We start from the raw sequence: 21,444 nt of genomic DNA, 5'->3' as shown, positions 1-21,444 counted from the left end.
CTCTTACCTGAATGAATTATGGGAATGGATATTGTGTCTGACTGGGGAAAATAACCTAGCACTGTAAAATAGAAGGCATGTAAATCCTTCCTTCAAGCCATAGTCATTAGACATGCTAAATGGGAATGAATAAGATTGCTCAGGCCCATGCAATATAGAACAGAGGCTAGAGTGCTGGTATGGACAAAACCTCTGCACAATAGCCACATATGGAGTGTAGACTGGGGCTTATGACAAAAGTCTGTGAGCACCTCCCAGCGACAGCTACTAGAACTCTGGACAAAACAATTTCCATTTGGAGAAGCAATTACTAGCTTGCTATCAGACATTAATTGAAACTGCCTCTGACTGAAAAACATGAAGTAAGGATATCTTGGGTGATGTCAGAGAAATGCTCTAACGAGGAGGGCAGTGCCCAGAAGAGTTCTGTAATAGAACAGAAATGGTGTGTGCAGGAACACACCACCAGGACAACGCACGGAGTTACACAGCATGTTCATGAGCAGGTAGACTCGCTTCCCCAGGAATGACTCTGGAACCATGTGAGGAGCTGCAGGATTCTAGCATCGTTTGGACAGTGCCTGTAAACAGCTCCCAACAGACCAACAAACAGCTGCTTGGCTTATGGATGGCAGTTTCAACATGAACACGCGACATTGGGTTTGGAAGGCCACCACTCTGATTGAAAAAGGTAAAAACAAATTGGCTCGGTGAGCTGCACTGCATGCTGTTTACCCTTCTGTCTGGATCCTGACCTACTCATAGGCAGTGGCCAGTGGCCCGGCCATATGGTCAGGCAGAAGGGCAGTGGAAGATTGGCCTATTAAAAGGGTGCCCTTCCGGGGCACGGCCCTATGGAAATCACTATGGGAATCTGAAGGGTGCATTCAAGTAGGCCATGTCAATGCCCATCAGAACCCCCTTCCAGCATCAGAAGATGATTGGAATTGACAAGCAGATACCCAGGTGTGCTCACCTGAGGTAGCCACTGGGTTAATGAAGCGAGTGGACTGAAACAATGCAGAGGGGTTGAATCTAGACATATTCTTTTTGCACCTGCAGAGGCACAAAATGTCAACAGGAACTGTTCTGTCTGCCAGCAAGAGAGATTTAGAGACTGCAGATGGGTATGGGGAAGATGCTCTGGGGGGAGTCCTTGTACATAGCTGGCAAGTCCGACTGACGCCTGTAGGCCTGGGGGCTACAAGTAGGTCCTGACAGAAATAGACACTGACTCCGGGTTGAGCTTTTCTTACCCGGTGGTAGATGCAAAGGCTCAGAGTACTACCAAGGAAGCTGAGCAGAAGGTATTACACTGATTTGGACCACTGAATCACATTTCTTCAGACCAAGGAACACACTCCACAGCCCATCATGTCCAACAATGGGCAGAGAAATACAGTAGTCCTCTTTGTCCACAGGAGGATATGTTCTGAGACCCCCAGTGCATACCCGAACCTGCAGGTAGTACCAAACCCTAAATATACTACATTCTTTCCTATATACATACATACCTATACATACATACCTATACATACATACATAATAAAATTTAATTTATAAATTAAGCACAGTAAGAGATTAATAATAACTACTAATAAAACAGAACAATTATAACAATATACTACAATAAAAGTTATGTAAATGTCGTCTCTCTCCCTCTCTCTCTCAAAATATCTTATTGTGCTGTACTCACCCTTCTTGTGATGATAGGATAAAAGCCTACGTGATGAGATAAAGTGAGGTGAATGATGTAGGCATTGTGACACGGTGTTAGGCTACTATTGACCTTCTGACAATAGATCAGAAGGAGGAACACCTGTTACTGGACCATGGTTGACTACGAGTATGGGCTATTTCCACCCATAGGCAATATAGTTTATCCATTGTTAGTCCCAAAAATTGCCAGATAGAGTGAAAGCACAGCCCACCCTTTAGGCCCTTAGGAATTCTGACAAATATTTTAAAACAGTTTGTTGGTTAGGAATCATTCCTTCTTCAAGCATTATAGTTGCAGCCGTGGCCCACAATTTCCAATTGTGGAAATGAACACCGCAGATAAAGGGGGACTACTGTATCTTCCTCAGGGCAGTACTTTGGTAAAGAATTAGAACAGGCAATCAAACATTGGTTGTCTAAATGGTGGGGGGGGGATAGAGACAAGAAGGGCTGGCTTACATGCCTTCATGAGTGTGTGCTCACACTCAACATGAGGGGCTAGGAGAGTGTTCCCACTGTTCTGGATCTGGGGTCAAGGGGTGGGGGAGGATGCTGGTACAACAACTATACTTTTTTTTCCTTTCCCACATCACCTTAACTTTCTTTTTCCTGCCTGGTGCCGTGGTTCGTGGGCCACGGCTGCAACTACAGTGCTTGAAGAAGGAATGATTCCTAAGCAACAAACTGTTTTAAAATATTTGTCAGAATTCCTAAGGGCCTAATGGATGGGCTGTGCTTTCACTCTATCTGGCAATTTTGGGGGCTAACAATGCATAAACTATATTGCCTGTGGGTGGAAATAGCCCACTAGGTCTGTGCGTGTATAACCCTACCCTATACATGAATGGGAGTAGACTAAGGGGGAGGCACTTGCTAGACTTGTATTGTTGCTTGCAACCTAGACCAGCACAGTGGCTGAATCTAAGGTACCTTCCAAAGGTGAAAAGGTTTGGATATAAATGGAGAGGAGGAATAGTGGCTAAAAATAAAGGAATGAATAAATTTGTTATGCAATGAGAAAATTCCAATATTAACGCTTGGCAAGAAGCTCAGAGCAAGAGATGAGATTGTCCTTTAGCTCAATTATACCAGATGCCTGAAAGTGTGAAGCTGAGACCACTCCTGCTTTTGGAACTTGACAAGATTAAGGGAAGGAAGTCTGCAACCCTAAGTGCCCTCACTCTGAGAGACATTCTGGTCCTAGGATATGATGATGATTGGACTAATTATTAGAGACTGAATGGGATTCTAGTAATGTGCAATACCTTTTGACTCTTATTTTTCAGGTTATGTCTATGATAATGTGATATGCTATTACACACTGGCATTGTTGAAAAGATAATACTGATATTGATAATCAAATGTATTGGGAAATTGATTAATAGCTTCCTATCCTTACCCACATTGACTCTTCTAAATGTTGCTGTATCTTTTATGCTCAGTCAGGTATGTACCTTGCCATAAAAGATCCCATGGTCAAAGACCAGGGGATAACCTGTGACATAATGAATATATCTGGTTTGAGATGAGGTGTATAGGGGGTGTCTGGTACAGAGCTTCCAAAACCCTTTGAATTTCCTTAATGATAGGATCTTTGTTGTGCTAATGAGGTGACTCTGTGTGTGTGTGTGTGTGTGTGTGTGTGTGTGTGTGTGTGATGGCAGTTAGATAGCTTCAGCATGAGGACTGGTCAGCAGAATAACCACATGGTTGGAGGGCTCAGCCAACCTGACCTCCAGGGAGAGGAAGAGTTCAACCACGTGGCCAGTGATTTAATCAATTATACACATGTAATAAAACCCTGATAAAAAAAAATTCAGGACAGCAAGGCCTATGAGAGCTTCCTGGTTGGTGAGCACATCAATGTGTGGGGAGAATGATGGTCCTGGATTCCATGAAGAGAGCGCATGGAAGCTCTGTGCCACCCCACTTGCCCCCCAGACCTCTCCTTTCTCCTGGACCTTGCTCTATGCTCTACTTGGCTGCTCCTGAGTTGTATCGTTTATAATGAAATTGTAGTTGTAGTTGTAGTAAAGCATTTCAGTGAGTTCAGTGAGTCATTCTAGTGAACTATCAAACCTAAAGGGGGCATGGTAGGAATCCCCAAATCTGCAGCCAAGTCACAAGTGTGGCTATCCTGGGGTCCCCGCATGTGGCTAGCAACTAGTTAGGGATTCTGTCCTCTAGTTCGTGGGACCTGACACTAACTCTGGGTAGTATCAGAACTGAATTGTAGAACACCTCGTTGGTATCAGAATTGTTAGAATGCAGACATATTTCGTTATATTAACTTTTTAAATTGTAGTAAAATATAAAATTTACCCTTTTAACCATTTTTCTTTTTAAACTTTTTATTGGAATATAACATAATGTAAAACATATAAATAAGTACAACTTATAAGTAAACTGCTCAATCACATTTCACAAACTGAACTCACTCTTACACCCAGCATCTGGATGAAGAACAGAATATTTCAACATTCCAAAAAAGAAAAGAAATACATTAAAAAGACAGAAACATTTTCATAAAAGAAATCTAGATATATTCATTAAAATGGGAGTGAGAGAGGTAATCACTTTCCAATACATACGCATACACCCAGTCCATAATCTACCTTTCCAAAATTTACTTCATGGAGGATTTTCTAAGGAGTATTTGTGTTAATGTTCAAAAGCTTTTGTGGCAATAATTTTAGGACATACTGAATTAAGGTAGTCAAAAAGGTTTATCATTTAAGATTTTCACAAATTCAGACTCCAGGACCTAACGCCTGAACATTCTCAAGTCAAGAGAGGAATGAGGAAAATATTTCTTGTCCATCCTAGATATATTTCTAAAAAATTGTAAGATATATATATATAACAAAATTTACCACTTTAACCATTTTTAAGTATACGATTCAGTGGCATTAAGTATATTCACAATGCTGTGCAACCATCACCACTGTCCATTTCCAGAACTCATTCATCCCAAACAGGAATTCTGTACTCATTAAACAATAATGCCCCATTTCCACCTCCCCTCCAGTGCCTGGCAACCACTATTTCTTCTGTCTCAGTGAACTTCCCTATTGTAGGCACCTCATATAAGTGGGGTCATACAATAGTCTGGCTTATTTCACTTAGCACAATATTTTCAAGGTTCATCCATGTTGTAGCATGTGTCAGAATTTCCTTCTTTTAAAGGCTGGATAATATTCCACTGTATGTCTATACCACATTTTGTTTATCCATTCATCTGTTGAGAGACATCTTTTTTGTCCATGTTTTTGCTACTGTGAATAATCCTGCTATGAACATTGATGTATAAATATATATATATATATACACACACATATATATATATACACACATTTTCATAAATCCACCCTCATGTATTTTTCTTATATAAATAAACTTTTGGAACATCTTACAATTTAGAGGTTGAATAAAAATTAATGATAACATACATTTTAAAGAGTCCAATGTTTTATTATCAGAATTAATATTTGTTCATGCTGAAGATTCAGGGATAAAATAATGGACAAAAAACTGGAATGTTAGCAATACTACATAGGTGTATCATAAACATATAGGAATATTTTGTAATTATTGGACTAAAATATATAAAAGATGAAATTACATCAATTATTTTGTGATTAGTCTTTCTGAATGTACTTTTAGTTTTAAATACACAGCAAGTGCTTATACTTAAAGAGTCTGCCTTTTTTTAGCATTGAAATATGATCATCCTTGATTAATCAGAATTAGTTTCAAAAGATAAAAATTCTTTGAGGTAAGCAAGAAATTTAGTGCCTCAGACCTATATTCTTGCTGGACTGGCTGGTTGATGATCGCTCTCGTTCTTTAGTAATTTCCATCTCAATTTTGGCTCTGATTTTCTCCCAATCTATTTGGAGCTGCAAAAGAAGAAAAGAAGAAACATACTTATATTTTATACCATATTTTGCTTAATTCAAGGTAACCAAGAGCAAAGAAAAATAGAATGATGGCTTCTAAATCACTAGCGAAAAAGAGAGCATGAAAGACAGGTTATGAAATAATGCTAAAAAAATACCTTTAAGAATAAGACCAAACGGAACAATTACCACAATAAAAAGCAAAGACTCTCATTATGATTCAAAAGACCAAAATCTAGTTGTAGCTATTTATAAAAGGTACATCTAAAGAGTCCCATGGAGTCTTAGGATTCTGCACAGGTGCCTCAGGGCCACGAAGGAGAAGGTGAAACAAGGGGGAAAATGGACAGGGTCCTCACCATGAGGCCATGTTTCAAATGGGTTAGCACTTTACCTCTTATATACTGAGGTTTCCAGTAGAGGCCTAGCTCTGAGTAAGGATATAGGAGCATTCGCTTCTCCTGAGCATACTCTGAAAAACTGGCTGCTTTGCAACAACTTTTAAAGTAATATAGACATTGGGATGGTTTAGACAATGACAAAAAGATATTAAAGGAAGCGCAGTGGGTAAGCAAGGCTGGGGGACACACAAAAATAATCACAAAAACTGGTACCATTCTCGTTTCCTTTCCTTTTTTTTTAGATCTCTATGCCCAACATGGGGCTCAAGCTCACAACTGGGAGATCAAGAGTCAGCCAGGCACCCCTGTTCCTTCCCTTTGATCCATGATGCAGTGCCCCCTGCCCTGCCTTTCCCCTAAGCTCATTACACTAGGTGTTAGCAATGGCCTCTGCTCTGAGTTCTATGAACAATTTCTTTAGGAAAAAGCATTCTATTGTTTAAAAAAGTTTGGAGATCACTAATTTAGGAATGTGTGTTCTCTCAGGAAAGACACAGAAAAATTGGGGCCTAGATTAAACTAACTCTGATTTACAATGAAATAAACCCAAACTCCTGAGACTGAGCAAAAAGTGAAGTGGTTTCCACCTCCATATAGGGGAACTGAGTGAAGTCAGTATTAATCCAGACTGAGGTACTACATGCTGCCTTGAGCAGATTTCTTTCAAGTAACTGGGAGATTAATTTAACCTTATCAGGACTTCATGCCCCCCTTTTTTTTTTTTTTTTTAAGATTTATTTGAGAGAGAGAGCACATGGGGGGCGGGGCAAAGGCAGAGGGAGAGAGAGAATCTCAGACTCCCCGCTGAGCGTGGAGCTAGAAGCAGGCCCATCCCACACCTTGAGATCATGACCTGAGCCGAAATCAAGAGTCAGAGCTTAACTGAGCCACCCAGGCGCCCCCATGCCTCTTTTATTTTGTGCTGAAAGTTGACGGAATTAAGTATGTGGTTCTTTTTTATTCCAATATCCTTCAACTAAATTTCTGTACAGTAATTTGTGGATATTTTGGTCACTTTTTTAAAAAGATAATTCTATATACTTGCCTATAATGTGTAAAATAGATGAATTAAAAGAATCCCTCTTACTCATAGAAGATGAATGTGTGGTAAGATGCAAGTGACAGCTCACTGAAAGGCAGAACAAATGTTAGATAATTTGAAAGACTCATTTTTCAATCAGGCCAGAACTTGATATTTTTAAATGGCAAAACACTCATTTCTAAGTCTAACAAAACATTTGCAAAAAGAAAGACAAAACGTGATTAATGCCTTGGCCTTCTTGCAGCCTTAGACTGACCTAATCCATCACAATAAAACCATACATTGACCGTGCCCTACACAACACTTGCTCTGTTGCACCAGAAGTCCATCAAGCAAATTGATGGCATCTATATTAGTCACTTGTTACAGTACAGATGAGGGTGTCAGTTGATAGCTATCCTATTGAAAATAAATGTTTCACTTTCACTCTGGCATTAATCCAGTTTTAGAATAGTGTTCTACTGATAATTTAGTTCTTAGAGTATTTTTACTAGTGGGTTTTAGATAAGGATGTACTCATGACAGCTTTCAAGTGACTGACTTCTACACGAAGACACATCTTTTTCTATTATAGGGAGCGTCAGTACTATTTGGCACTTCTTATTCTAGTCCCTGGTAAATTCTTCTTATTCACATAGAAGTAATTTCAAAATCATACCAAATGGCTTTCCATCCTCTATCTCTCTTACTCTTGGCTGAAAATCAGCTTCCTCTTTACAGAGACTACAGTGGCCATCAGACATGAATTCACTTAGTTTCCTTCTTCACACAAACTTACCTACATCTGTATCCATCTCTGGCTCTTTCCCTTCTGTCTCAGGCCAACCTCTTCACATATGTCCCCAATCCCATCTTCTTCCACTCCACTGGGACATCTGCCTTCAGTTATCACTTACACATTCAATTTCCTCCTCTTCACTGGCTGTTCCTTATCATCCTTCCCCCTCAATTCTGTCTCCCTGCAAACTACCACCCTCACTCTTCTTCTCATTCCTGATTCTCATTTTCTCCCCAGAGCACTGTAATGTGACTGTGTTCCTACTACACTGCATAAACTTTTCACTAATGCCACCATCAAGTATTTTTATTCTTCATCCTATATATGATTCAATGACTCCTTCAACAAATATTTAGTGCTTACTATATGCCAAGGATTGTTCTAGGTGCAAGGATTCAGCAGTGAACAAAAAGATAAAAATCACAGGCTTCATAGAAAGATAAGCAAAGATAACAGTGGAAGATATAAAAATATATAAAATGTGAGAAGTGGTAAGAGTTCTGAAAACAGGGAAGGGAAACAGTGAATGCCAGGGGTGGAGTTGGGGGGGAATGGGTATTGTGTTTCAAATAGAGTGGTAAGAAAAGGCCTCCCTGAGAAGCTGACGTGAAGACCTACAAGAGACAAGTGAGTCCATGGGTATATCTGGGGAAGAGCATGATGACAAAAGGAAGAAAAAGGTCCTGATGTAGAAGCATTCCCTGGACCTTGTTGACCACAGCTCTTTGAAAAATCTCTCAGACCGTATACCATTCTCTTCTGATTTGCTCTCCTTTCTAAATGTTCTTCCCAGTCTTTTTTTCTCCTGTATCTTTTCCCTAGACAACCTCTTAACTGTTAATATTCACCAGCATTCCAACCACAACTTTTTTATACTTTCCCTAGGAGATCATACCAACTCACATAGCTTCAACTATGCCTACATGGGTCATGACCATAAATTTATTTATCGTGTCCTGATTACTCCTTCAATGTTCACAATTATATTTCCAATTGCCCATTAGGTATCTCCATCTGGATACCCCACAGGGACTTCAAACAAAAAAATGTATATTTTCATGTATTCAAACTCAAAAGGTCTAAAACTTGTATATTCTCATGTTCCTTATCTAGATTAATGGTATCCCTCCCCATCTACTGTCACCCACACTAGAAATGTTGAAGTTGTTCTCAAATGTCTTGCCTAGTCAACTTAACCACCTCTCCTCCCACCCCCAAGCACAATGTTCTCTTGATTTTACAACTGATTTTTTTTCTTACATTAATCTTACCCTTTCCATCTCCTGGTGGAACTATTATAGTAATCTCCTACCTGGTCAGTGTCTGCCATGTTTACTTTTATATTCAAAGCAGCGAGGGGAGTACATTGTCTGCCAAAAGTGCTCAATAAATATTGAATGAATAAAAGGTAACTACCTAGCAGATGAGCTATCACCTAACAATTTCTCTTAGGTTTTGTGTCTCAGGACCTCATAAGATTATAAGGCCTTAAAACCTGCAAAAGAGCTTAAGTAGTAGCTATGCCTAAAGTGGTTTGTCTGAACTACAGTATTGGCTCTTCTTCAAAATTCTATACTTTCTGAAATTCCGCTCCCAAGTTGTTGGTTTGTTTGTATTTCCACTGTTTTCTCTCTCCTGGAACAATGTTTTAAACATTTCCTGGTTTTTCTACTTTTCTTCTTGTACAGAATATATTCGGTAGAGTGAATTTTATTTGCCAGAATTGCAAATTATTTTACAAATATTTACTGAACACTATTGCAGACCAGGTATAATGACTCTAGTTGGGGTCTTAGAAGACAGTCCATCTTGTATAAATCCCAGGTTTCCATATTTTAAACTAGAAATGCCCAAATAACATTTCAGGGCTCATAAAAACAAATGTATATGAAACTTTTCACTTATAAGGTTTCACATTATGCATTGTGAGCCCACCAGAATTCACCACATATCCAGAACAAATTTCTCAGTTTTTTAAAAAAGATTTATTTATTGTGTGTGTGTGTGAGAGAGAGAGAGAAAGTGAGAGTGGGGAGGGGGAGAGGGAGAGAAAGAATCTCAAGCAGGCTCCATGTTCAGTGAGGAGCCTGTTGTGGGGCTCGATCTTATGACCCTGAGATCAGGACCTGAGCTGAAAACAAGAGTCAGGTGTTCAACTGATTGAGCCACCCAGGCACCCCTAATTTCTCAGTTTTTAAAAATGATCTCTATTTAACTCTTAATTCTCAACTAAAAAGTTTATATAATCAAAATTTTGGCTTAGATAAATAGTGGGAAATTTTTAAAAATAATTTTCATCTTAAAATACTACTTTGTAATTTCTAGTTAGCTTCCAAATTACATTAATGAGGAAAAAAGGAGGATACTAGAACATAGGACCATGGGGAGTCAAGGTAACCTATATAGTTTCAGGGTTAAAAAAAAAAAAACCCTCAAAATAACAAAAAGTCATGTTGTTCTAGTTATCTCATTTGGAAGATTTCTGCCACTCTTGTGATTGATGTATTACATTTTGGTAACAGTTGAATACATAGATAATAAGAAAGAAGATAAAAATGTTAAGTTTTTGCTCTCTAAAATATAATTTTAATTATAATGCAATCTTTATAATATAAATTATAATAATTATAAATTTGAAGGTAAGAATTATATTTTCTATGTCCTCCAAAGCACCTAATGTGAAAATACTGAAAATAATATTGATGGCAAGGATAATGAAGAAGAAACAGAGTAGGATGAATCTGCTTAAAAATTATGCAATAAAGTAAATTTAACGTGGGTGCTCAGTTTTAACATATCATCATATTTTCAAAACTATGATAAAAAGATCAAGCGATCGGTGATTCTCTGGGCTGATTAGCACTGTAGTGGTGGTGGCTACTGTCATATTCTGTGAATTAGAGTGTAGTCCTCAGAGGTCCCAGGGACCCTGAGTTTGTCCCAATAGTAGAGTAAGCTCTCACAGCCCAAACTCTCAGAGGATTCATTTTCAGTACTGAAGTTCCAAATGAAACAAAAAGTCTGTGGAGCATCTATAAAATACACCCCTTTCTAGGCACCTGGGTGGCTCAGTTAGTTAAGCGTCTGCCTTCGGCTCAGGTCAGGATCTGGGAGTCCTGGGATTGAGCCTCATGTCGTTGGGCTCCCTGCTCAGCGGGAAGTCTGCTTCTCCCTCTCCCATTGCCCCTCCCCCCCCGCTCATGCTCTCTCTCTCTCTCTCTCTTTCTCTCAAATAAATGAAATCTTTAAAAAAAAATACACTGCTTCCTACCAAGAAATAGACAACTCATGTCTATCCCAGATCCAGATGTTGAAATTGCATTGCAGAAACTCTAAGAATGGCCCCAAAGGCTTTACTACCTTGCAAACTGTTCTGAAGTGCAAAAATGGAGATCACGACACTCAGTATTTTAAATATGGTGTGAGATAATAGAAAATATATATATTGGTTTCTGCTCCCAGTTCCTGGCAGAGAACTCCTGAAATTCTTGTAATTTCCTAAGTGATAAGAGCACTAGGAGCATCTTTTGTTCTGATATGTAGTCTTTGACCTCGCTTCCTGACACAGGGTTCCTGAAACCTTTGTAATTTCCTGAGTGAAAGGAACACCTTTTCTTTTAAAGAGACAACTCCAGGGCGCCTGGGTGGCTCAGTCGGTTAAGCGCCTGCCTTCAGCTCGGGTCATTATCCTGGGGTTCTGGGATCAAGGACCGCTTCGGGCTCCCTGCTCCTTGGGAGTCTACTTCTCCCTCTGCCCCTCCCCCCACTGCTTGCACTCTCTCTCTTTCTCTCACTCTCTCTCTTTCTCTTAAATAAATGAATAAAATCTTTAAAAAAAAAAAAAAGAGAGAGAGAGAGACAACTCCAGATAAGTCCTTGAATGGCTCCTGCATGAGGGCTGGTCACCAGAAAGACCAAGCCATGATTAGAAGCTAGGAATTTTCAGTCCTGCCCCTCAACCTCTTGAGAAAGGAGAAGTGCTGAAAATGGAGTTAATGATCTATCACATCTATGTGATGAAGCCTCCATAAAATTCCAAAATACAGGTTTCAAAGGGCTTCCGGGTTAGTGAACACATCCACACTGGGAGGGTGACACATCCCAACTCCAAAGAGACAGGAGCTCCTGAGGTTAGGGCCTTCCCAAACCTTGCCCTAAGTATCTTTTCATCTGGTTGTTCATCTGTGTCCTTTAATAAATTCCTGTTTTAAATAAACATAAGTAAATGTTTCCCTTAGTTCTGTGAGCTACTCTAGCAAATTAATCAAACAAAGGGGACATGGGACCTCTGATTTATAGCCAGTCAGTAAGAAGTACAGCTAACAACCTGGACTTGTGACTGGCATCTGAAACCTAAGGCAGGGGTTACTGGGATCTCTGATCTATAACTGGTCAGTCAGAAGCACAGGTGATAACCTGGGCTTGCAACCGGCATCTGATGGCGGTGGGGTGCAATCTTGTGGGACTGAGCCCTTTACCTGTGGAATCTGATGCTATCTCCAGGTAGATAGTGTCAGAGTTGAGTTAAATTGTAGGACACCCAGCTGGTGTTGGAGAATTGCTTGTCAGCATGGGAAAAAACCTCCACACATTAGGTGATCAGAAGTGAAGTGTTCTGTGTGAACAGTAAAGGAGACTCACAGGTGAATGACTCATAGTAGGGAAGAACTGTGTTTTAACCTATATAAGAGGGAAAAGACTCAGTTTCTCAAGTCATATGGCAAATGGATGATGTTGGCTTTAGTAGAAATTGTAGGTACCTTCTCCCTACCTTTGTTCTTCTTCCCAGGACTCATCTAATTTACCCTGCTCTTTAGGACAGGTCAGAACATTCCATTTTATTCTGTCTCCAAGAAGCAGCACTCCCACATCATGTACAAGCTCCACAAAAACAGAAGTCATATCTGACTCAGCATCCAGCATAGTACCTGGCCCAGAGTGAGCACTCATGAACATTTTTTTTGAATAAATGAATGAATAAAAGGCTAAGCAAATCAGCTGGTTCAAAGAATTTGGAGCAAGGCTGCCCCTGTCTTGGGATTACAAGGCTCTTGAGTCTGCATGGCTAGAGATGAACTATTTATTTCTGTAGTCTGAGCCTAGGTGGATCTAAGCAGGTGGCTAACAACAGTCCTGCTCTAGGCACTTGGGCAAACTGCTCCACCTCTCCTTGTGGGCTGCTATATACTGGAATGACTTTCTTCTAATTACAGTGGTGAAACCTGAGATTCGGGTAGGGATTTGAAAGGCAAAGGTTTAGCCTTCTTTGGTTCTAGGCAGTGAAGTCTCCCTGGGCGAGGCCCTTCTCCAGGTGCAAACTAGCTCCCTAGAATTTTGCAAAGTGACAAAGTATCCATTTTCTGGCCAATGCCCTAGGTGTTTATGTATTTCCCCTGGAGCAGAATGGGCAGCTGGTGGAAGACAAAATTCAGGAGTTAGAAACCTTTATCCCAGCCATTTATATTGTTTATATAAAAATATCAATTAGCACCCAACTTTAACACAAATTAAATATAATGAAAACAGACTTGAGTTAATCAAAACATGGCTTTAAGGGGCCTGGGTGGCTCAGTTGGTTAAGCGTCTGCCCGCAGCTCAGGTCGTGATCCTGGAGTCCTGGGATCAAGCCCTGCGGCTGGCTCCCTGCTCAGCGGGGGGAGTCTGCTTCTCCCTCTGCCCCTCCCCCTGCTTGTGCTCTGTCTCTCTCACTCCCTCTCAAATAAATAAATAAAATCTTAAAAAAAAACACAAAAAAACACATGGCTTTAAGATTCCAGAAAAAAATCAGTAATATAATTATATAGTCAAAATAAGACTATAATATCATAAGGCAAAAAGTTATTTTTTGGAGATTATGGTATGAATTATTCCAATTTTGTCTTATTAAGATAAATATGTATACTTATAAAGCATATACATTATCATAAAATACTGTATAATACTTACACCTTCTGCATACTGCAAGTATCGTTTATTAGTTTCCTGTTTACCAAATGTCTCCAAAAACTTTTGACGGTAAGCAAGAACTGTATCAACATGTGTTTTGTATTTTACAGCCAATTCAAGTGCCCTATAATGAGAAACAAAACAGATTATCAGCACTGCTTGTATTAGCCTCGTAGAATTTTGGGATAAGAGAGTGGAACAAATGGTCTGTGTTGGTCCCTCCCCACTCATCCCTCAATATGGAACACCATTCCCTACCTCACCCATCTTGCAAATTCCTACTTACACTTCAAGGTTCAGATCAAACATGATCTCTTCTCCCTGACCAACTTCCTTTGTAGAAATAAATGACCATTTTCTTATCTGTGTTCCCTAACATTTTACGCATACTATTATTCCTACAGCACTGCTTACAGTATATTATAATTATTATTTATGAGTCTGTCTCTTCCATAACCTACACATTTGCTGAAGGGAAATCTGGGTTTCATTTCTCTTTGGTGAGTACTCCAGAGTATATGTATGGTCAATGTTCACTGAAAAATTCATTGAAATCATAATAAAATTCAAATGAATGAACTTACCCCCTATGTAAGTGGCTTAACTATCTTGACCATTTTTTTAAGTCTATAATTTATTCTGTTCTAGAATTTATTTATCTAAAGTCTAAGTTTATTCTGCTCAATATTCAATTAAATACTGATATCCTTTATGTTATAATACAGCAAATTTAAAATATTATAAAACTAAAATTTGTAGATAATAAAAATCTGACAAAATGCCTTTTGCCATTTGATTCTTAGAAAAAGTTAAAAGTCATTTAAATTTTATAATCCAATTAATATATATCAATATAACTAAGTTATTTTTAAGGTAATATTTTATTTAAATAGCAGGCAAGAACTAAATGAATTACTGAAATCAGTGGTATAATAGCAAAGACATAAAATCTATATATTGATAATCTGGAGGGAAACGAAAAGATTAATCCACGGTTCTTAGCCTATTTGTGTATGTAGGTTTTGGACAGCATCTCAGCCCATGATCCTGTGCATAACTCATATTAGTTGAATCAGAAAAATCCAGTACAGTATAGCTCTCCTACACTGTTCACGGTAATCTTGTTTTTTAAAAATATTTTATTTATTAGAGAGAGACAGAGCGAGTAAGAGAGAGCACGAAAGGGAGGAGGGTCAGAGGGAGAAGCAGACTCCCACTGAGCGGGGAGCCCAATGTGGGCCTCGAACCGGAACTCCAGGATCATGACCTGAGCCGAAGGCAAAGGCTCAACCGACTGAGCCACCCAGGTGCCCTGTAATCCTGTTTTTAAGTATGATGTTAAAGCACATTCTTTTTCAAGTTCCCTTGCTTTCTAATATGACATATGACTTCTGAATAGGCCAGTCATGATTTATTTATCAGAGCCAACTATTGTAAATCAATTCTTTTAGACAATACTGACTAGATTTTTTGCAACATGTGACCCTTCAGTAGGAAAATCTGTTTCATTCTTAGTATGCTTTGGTTTGACCTAAATAGTCACTCTAAAAAGTATTTTAGATATGCCCTGTGCATTAATTGACAATTGGTAGACAACTGAGAAAAATATTAAAGACTTAATATAAAAATTACGAATATAAGTCACGTGTAATACAAACGATAATGCCGAAATTCAGCACAATGATTTCTTATAAAAATATATTTACATAAACCATATGGCTAACTCCAAGGATCAGTATTTACTACCCATGGCAAACTCCTCACAAAGTTCCCTCATTCCTCTATGACTTTAAGTCTTTCAGAGAAAAAGAGGATACATAGAAAAGAATGCAGAAGTACTGCAACATAGAGGAACAAAAGTGAAATGCAAGAAGGCAAAAACCAATTCACAGAGGCTCAAAAAATGAGAAAAAGAAGTAAAGATGCTTTAATCCTTCTAATCCTGTCCCATATCACCCTTTATATATCCTTAAGGCTCTGACTCCAGTGTGGTTGTGTGAGTGGAGACTCTGGTGAACCAGCCCTTTGGCACCTGAAATATGCCATTTCCTGTTCCTTTTTTATGCCTGAACACAATTGGGGAAGGAATTTTTGTTGTGCAAAACCAGAAGTATTCCAAGTGGGGAATACGTAAGCATCTATTCTGGGTTGGGACTTTTCAGAAAGAAAATTATCTCCAAAGAGATAATTTGTTATGGAACATCAGTACATTTAATTATGTAGAAAGAATAGAATATGATGTCTAATACTGCATTTAGATACGAGATGCTAAGTATTATCTATATAATAGTCATTATTATTATAAAGTATGTATTATCTGATTGAAGAGCAATAGCTAAAGGTAAACATTCAAATTATATGTGCTATTTTAAATGTTCTCTAAAAGCATACACTGGGTAAAAAATGTTTCTTTATCACACAGAGAAGGGAATTCATTCCAATTATATAAGGGTTATGGGAACAGCATGTCTCTAGCTTTAAAATGGTTATTTGGCAACCAAACAAATGTGACATTAGATTATGGGGCTGGAATAAATCCATGTATCCTCTCTGATTTAAAATAGAAGGAAGTTACATAAAAAGATTTTATAACTTCAAAATATGATCTTTTACATAACTTGAATGAAGCAAAATCACTTTATATAACTGGTAGAAGTAGAGAAATTATTTTTTATTAATACTTACATAAAGTTTCTACTTCTCTTAACTTCAATTTTTGAGAACAGACTACCACCAAATGTCCAAAGTGAACATCACATAGAGGACTTGCTTACCTACAACTCTTCAAGGGCTGTAACCTATTAGTTTGCAGGTAATTTTCCTTTTTCTTTTTTCTTTTTTTAAAGATTTTATTTATTCGTTTGAGACAGAGAGATACAGAGAGAGAGAGCATGAGCTGGGGGGAGAGGCAGAGGGAGAAGGAGAAGCAGACTCCCTGCTGAGCCGGGAGCCTGATGTGGGTCTCGATCCCAGGACCCCAGGATCATGACCTGAGCCCAAGGCACTTAACCATCTAAGCCACCCAGGTGCCCAGTTGCAGGTAATTTTCAAATTCAAATATGAATGACAGAAGCACAAACCAGCAGAACTGTGCTTCTCAAATGGAATAACACATATTAACAATATGAAATCTGTTCCCTTCTAAAGGACTTAAACAAATATAGAAATTCAGGGATCTTAAAAGCAACGTAATATATTTTTTATCCAATACTTAAATTCTATCTTTCTAGAATTCTAATTAATTAATGGATCTGGGCAATGATCATCAGTGGCTGCTAATAACAGAAAAAGATAGGCAACCAGTCACTGTGAAAATATATTGAACACCACCTCTGATTGAGCCTTACCAAAAGGAAAAAAAAAGTTTAAACCTGAATCTAATCAAGTTTCTAGATTCAACAACAATTTATGGCTAATCCAAGGGGCAAAGGAACATGTCAAATGACACCACAAAGATGCAATCAACAAAATCCAGACTATGGGAAACTCTACTGACCCAGTTTCTGCAGTGGGAAAATTACAAGAAAACACAAGAAAGAGGAAAACCTATAGATTAAAAGAAGCTTGAGAACATATCAATCAATCATAATGTATGGACCTTCTTTGGATCCTGAACCAAACAAACAAACAACAAAACAAAACATTTATGAGACAATCAGAGAAATAAGAACACTGAATAGAATTATTGTTAACTCTTTAAAGTGTGACCATGGTACTGTGGCTAGATCTTTAAAAACCTTGAGATACATACTGAAATATTTACAGATAAAGTGATTTGATGACTGGGATCTGCTTTTTAAAAAAATGGCAGGGTAGGAGTCGAGAGAGACAAAGATGATGAAAGACATTTCAAACCTGGAAAAATCAGCATGCCAATTTTATAACATAGTAATTTCAGGTGTGTATAAGTCCTACAGGCTTTTTCACCGAGGGACACATAACTGAGAGAATGAGGGGAGAAACCTCCTATGTCATAGAGAAGAGCAGCACGCCACTCTGTTTCAGAAAGCAATCTGTGTCGAAGCCTAATGCGAGGAGAAGGCTACTACTGAGCACTCCTCATTTCAAATCCTACAGCCTTTCTTCCTTAGCATCACAAATCTCTCATGGCTCTTCTTCTCTCTGCCAGTCTGACTGCTTCATCCCAATCTTTCAGCAGATTTTTCTTCTTTCACCCACCCCATAAATGTAGTTGATGTCTTCTCACTCCACACATTTCCCAAGCAATTGCGTCCATTCTTCTGGCTTTACTTGCCATCCATTTGCTGATGACTCCTAAATCTACATCCCCAGTTCAAATCTTTCTCATGAGCTCCGGGTTCATTAATCAACTAATATCACATATCTATCTCTTCACAAATATTTTAAATCCAACATGCCTAACACTGAATTCACTATATTCCCTTCCAGATCTGCTAATAGTACCATCATCTACCCAGTTATTGAAATCAGAAATTCGGGAGACATCCTAGGCTCTTTTTTCTTCTTCACACTTCAACTTCTAATCAATCACAAGTTTAGAGAAGGCATAAATCTTCAATGGCAAACTCCTCACAAATAGAAATGTGAATAAATTCTTCTGTGATGTTAGAAAACTATTAAGTACAGCAGAAAATGTAATTTACCAAGTGGTAGATAGAAGAATACATTAAGATCAGTTGGGTTTTAGAATTGATGAAAAACATTTTTATTACCTTTCCCAGTTATAGAGATTAATATTGATCTGGATTGCTTGATAAACAAGGCCAGCCTGAAGAAGTACCATTTCAGCTTCCTGTATGTTCCCACTAAACATTAATATGTGAGCCATTTTTGATTCTGTAGATGGAAGCTCTTTTATAGAATTAATGTACTGAACCTTATCAATCTAAAAAAAGAAAAAATACATATGAAGTGGATAGTGACAGCAATATAACAAATTATGGTAAGAAAACCCACAAACATACAGATAAGTAAACATTATTTACTTCACCAATTGCTGCGTAGGCTATTTCTGCAGTGGTCATATCTCTGTTAGCAACTGCCATAGCAGCTAGGCAAGCCCACATGGTTTGCTCCTAAAGTGAAATAGGACAACAATTATTTCAAATAAGCAGTGATTTAAAATACATTAAAACTGGAGTGCCTGGGTGGCTCACTCGTTAAGCATCTGCCTTCGGCTCAGGTCATGATCCCAGGGTCCTGGGATCGAGCCCCGCATCGGGCTCCCTGCTCAGCAGGAAGCCTGCTTCTCCCTCTCCCACTCCCCCTGCTTGTGTTCCTGCTCTTGCTATCTCTCTCCCTGTCAAATAAATAAATAAATAAAATCTTTAAAAAAAAAATACATTAAAGTTACATTTTAATGAAAAAATTAAACATTGCTGAGCATGGCACTGAAAAAACTACTAATTTAATTAATTAATAATGTGGAAATTTCATGTGACTACTTTGTTGAAATATATTAATAACAAATACTTTTTTTGAATAAAATTTCTTCCAATTTTCATTTCTAATTATCAAAGATTTATTTTTGAACTTCTGACATACTTTTAAGATAATTAAAGGTTATAAACCCTCCAGGCTTTTTGATGCGGTCAAAGAATGTAACTTACAAGGAACCAGAGAAATAGTGAGGTTCTCAGACAATGCTATTATCGTAGAGTGCCATCAACAACTCATTGTAAGGGAAAGCATTTAAAAGTCATTTTAAAAGTGTATTCTAAGGACTGCTAAGCCATGTAAAATTAAAAAGTTCTGTGGTCAAATATGCCTGGAAAAAACTGGATTCAACCAAGCTGGGAAATGCTGATCTAAAGTAGAGGTTCTTAACCTTAGGTGTACAAACCATCTGAGGAATTTAAAAAATATGCCTTGGATTCATCCCAGATTGAATAAATTAGAATCTCTGTGGGGGTAAAACTTGGGAATCTGACTTTTTAGAAAAAGTTCCAGAGAAGATTTTATATGTGCCAGTATAGGTAAACTACTCATTTAAATTATAGCTTCTTCAAAAATAAATCACACAGCGATATCTATCCCCTTGTATTGCTTATGTCTTCACTTACTAAAAAGAGACATGATCTCATTTGCAATTTTTCCAGCCCTTAGCTGTTACCATTTCTCATCTTGCACAAAGATACGTGTAAACTAATACACAATATATACACAATTAGCGATCTAAATGTATAGTACCTTAACAAAGCGACAAAGTCTTACAGCATCTTCCCATTTTGAACTGCTTACATATTCATGGAGAATAGCAGGATATGGTGATATGCTGATGTGAACCAGTGAGCCATCAGCTCTTCTTATAGTTACTTGATTTCCAACAAAACTCACAATATGGGGATTTTTACTAAATTCACTGTTGGAAAAAAGCAAAGTATAATTTACGTTCTCAGCAAAATCTTTCGTATATACTAAATTTGGGGAGTTGACCCTTGACATAGATATAAAGTCTCCAAATCTCCAAAATTCACCCCCAAAAAAGTTAACTCCAGGGAGAATGTATATATTTAAATAAACATCCGAATCCAACTTGCCATACACTTGGAGCAAAATAAAAAAGTTTACTGTGGCAAAAATTATTACATATTTGAGAGCTATGCCTAAAAGCATTTGAAATAACCTTTTTTCCCCTAAGTCTTAGGTCAATTACACAAATGATTTAAAAACTCAGCGCTCACATTTGAAAGTTTAAACCAATAAAAAATTAAGATGATTCCAAGATTATTTTCTCATAATAAAAAGAGGTGAACTTTAAGAGATTAACTTCTCTTCATTAATTTAAATACTTTTAAAATGATGCCTCTCTGGTTTTGCTAAAGTTATGAACTGAATATTAAAATGATCTCAAAATAGATTTGAAAGTTAAGTTAAGGTTTGGAGCTAAGAAGCTTTGTATTCTTATTTTGTCAAGAGTGAGAGATCTTGTTATTTCTTAGAGAATTTAGAAATATATATGTTTTTTCTGAAGCCTGTAAAATTTTCAAAAACTCTTCAGTAACCTTATATATTTTTTCTATCTTTAATATTAATTTAAAAATTCAATTCTAGAGACACATACAGTCCTGTATGATAATAATTAATAAGTTATAATAATCTGAGAAAGAATAAGGTTGACACATGTTGCATATCACTGAAAAATCTTAAAAATGTCCATATTAAAATCACTAAACCACACTGAAAAAAACTACCTGAGTTACACTAAAAAACATTAGGCTTGAAAATTATATTTATATAAGGAAAATTATATCCATAGAAGGAATAAATAAATATAATAGTATTATACAACACTTTCAACTTGACCCCAAAACTTAAATCTCATTAAGCTAGCTTTAGCTGAGCAATTTCGTTGACTGGGTAGAGTGAAAGTTACCTTGCAGGATTGAAATTAGAAGCAAAAACATGACACTTTAGAGTTATTTATCACAATAAACAATTCCAGCAGTAAATGTTACCTTGCATCCCTTTCATATAATGTTTTAGGCAAAATGTCTCTGTCCACATAAACCGTATTGGGGTAATACCACACTGTAAATCGAGTATCTTGAAGTCCACAAAGGATATTACATGTATCACTCCATGCCAAAGTATGCACCATTGTTCCTTATTTTAAAAAGAATGTTAATGTACTATTAGTTCCACTATAATAAGTATTAAAAATACTTTAAAAATCAA

The 21,444-nt window shown here is 37.7% G+C and overlaps 2 protein-coding genes across 5 annotated transcripts in view; one reads left to right on the top strand and one right to left on the bottom strand.

The window, feature by feature from the left end:
• Nucleotides 1-21,444, top strand: part of C1H3orf80 (chromosome 1 C3orf80 homolog) — a 78,299-nt gene that overhangs the window by 18,550 nt on the left and 38,305 nt on the right. The gene's annotated exons all lie outside the window — the stretch shown is intronic.
• IFT80 (intraflagellar transport 80) overlaps nt 4,051-21,444 on the bottom strand; it is a 120,265-nt gene continuing 102,871 nt past the window's right edge. For all 3 annotated transcript variants that reach the window (XM_078069937.1, XM_078069938.1, XM_078069939.1), the window contains 6 exons: nt 21,225-21,372; nt 19,957-20,128; nt 18,753-18,842; nt 18,480-18,652; nt 13,786-13,909; nt 4,051-5,618 (listed from right to left, as the gene is read on the bottom strand). In XM_078069937.1, coding sequence (XP_077926063.1) covers nt 5,508-5,618; nt 13,786-13,909; nt 18,480-18,652; nt 18,753-18,842; nt 19,957-20,128; nt 21,225-21,372 — 818 coding nt within the window. In that variant the 3' untranslated portion in view covers nt 4,051-5,507. The remainder of the gene's footprint in view (nt 5,619-13,785; nt 13,910-18,479; nt 18,653-18,752; nt 18,843-19,956; nt 20,129-21,224; nt 21,373-21,444) is intronic.

The sequence above is a fragment of the Halichoerus grypus genome, chromosome 1, assembly GCF_964656455.1.
Source record: "Halichoerus grypus chromosome 1, mHalGry1.hap1.1, whole genome shotgun sequence".
NCBI classification, from domain to species: domain Eukaryota; kingdom Metazoa; phylum Chordata; class Mammalia; order Carnivora; family Phocidae; genus Halichoerus; species Halichoerus grypus.
This window is presented reverse-complemented; position numbering and strand designations above follow the sequence as displayed.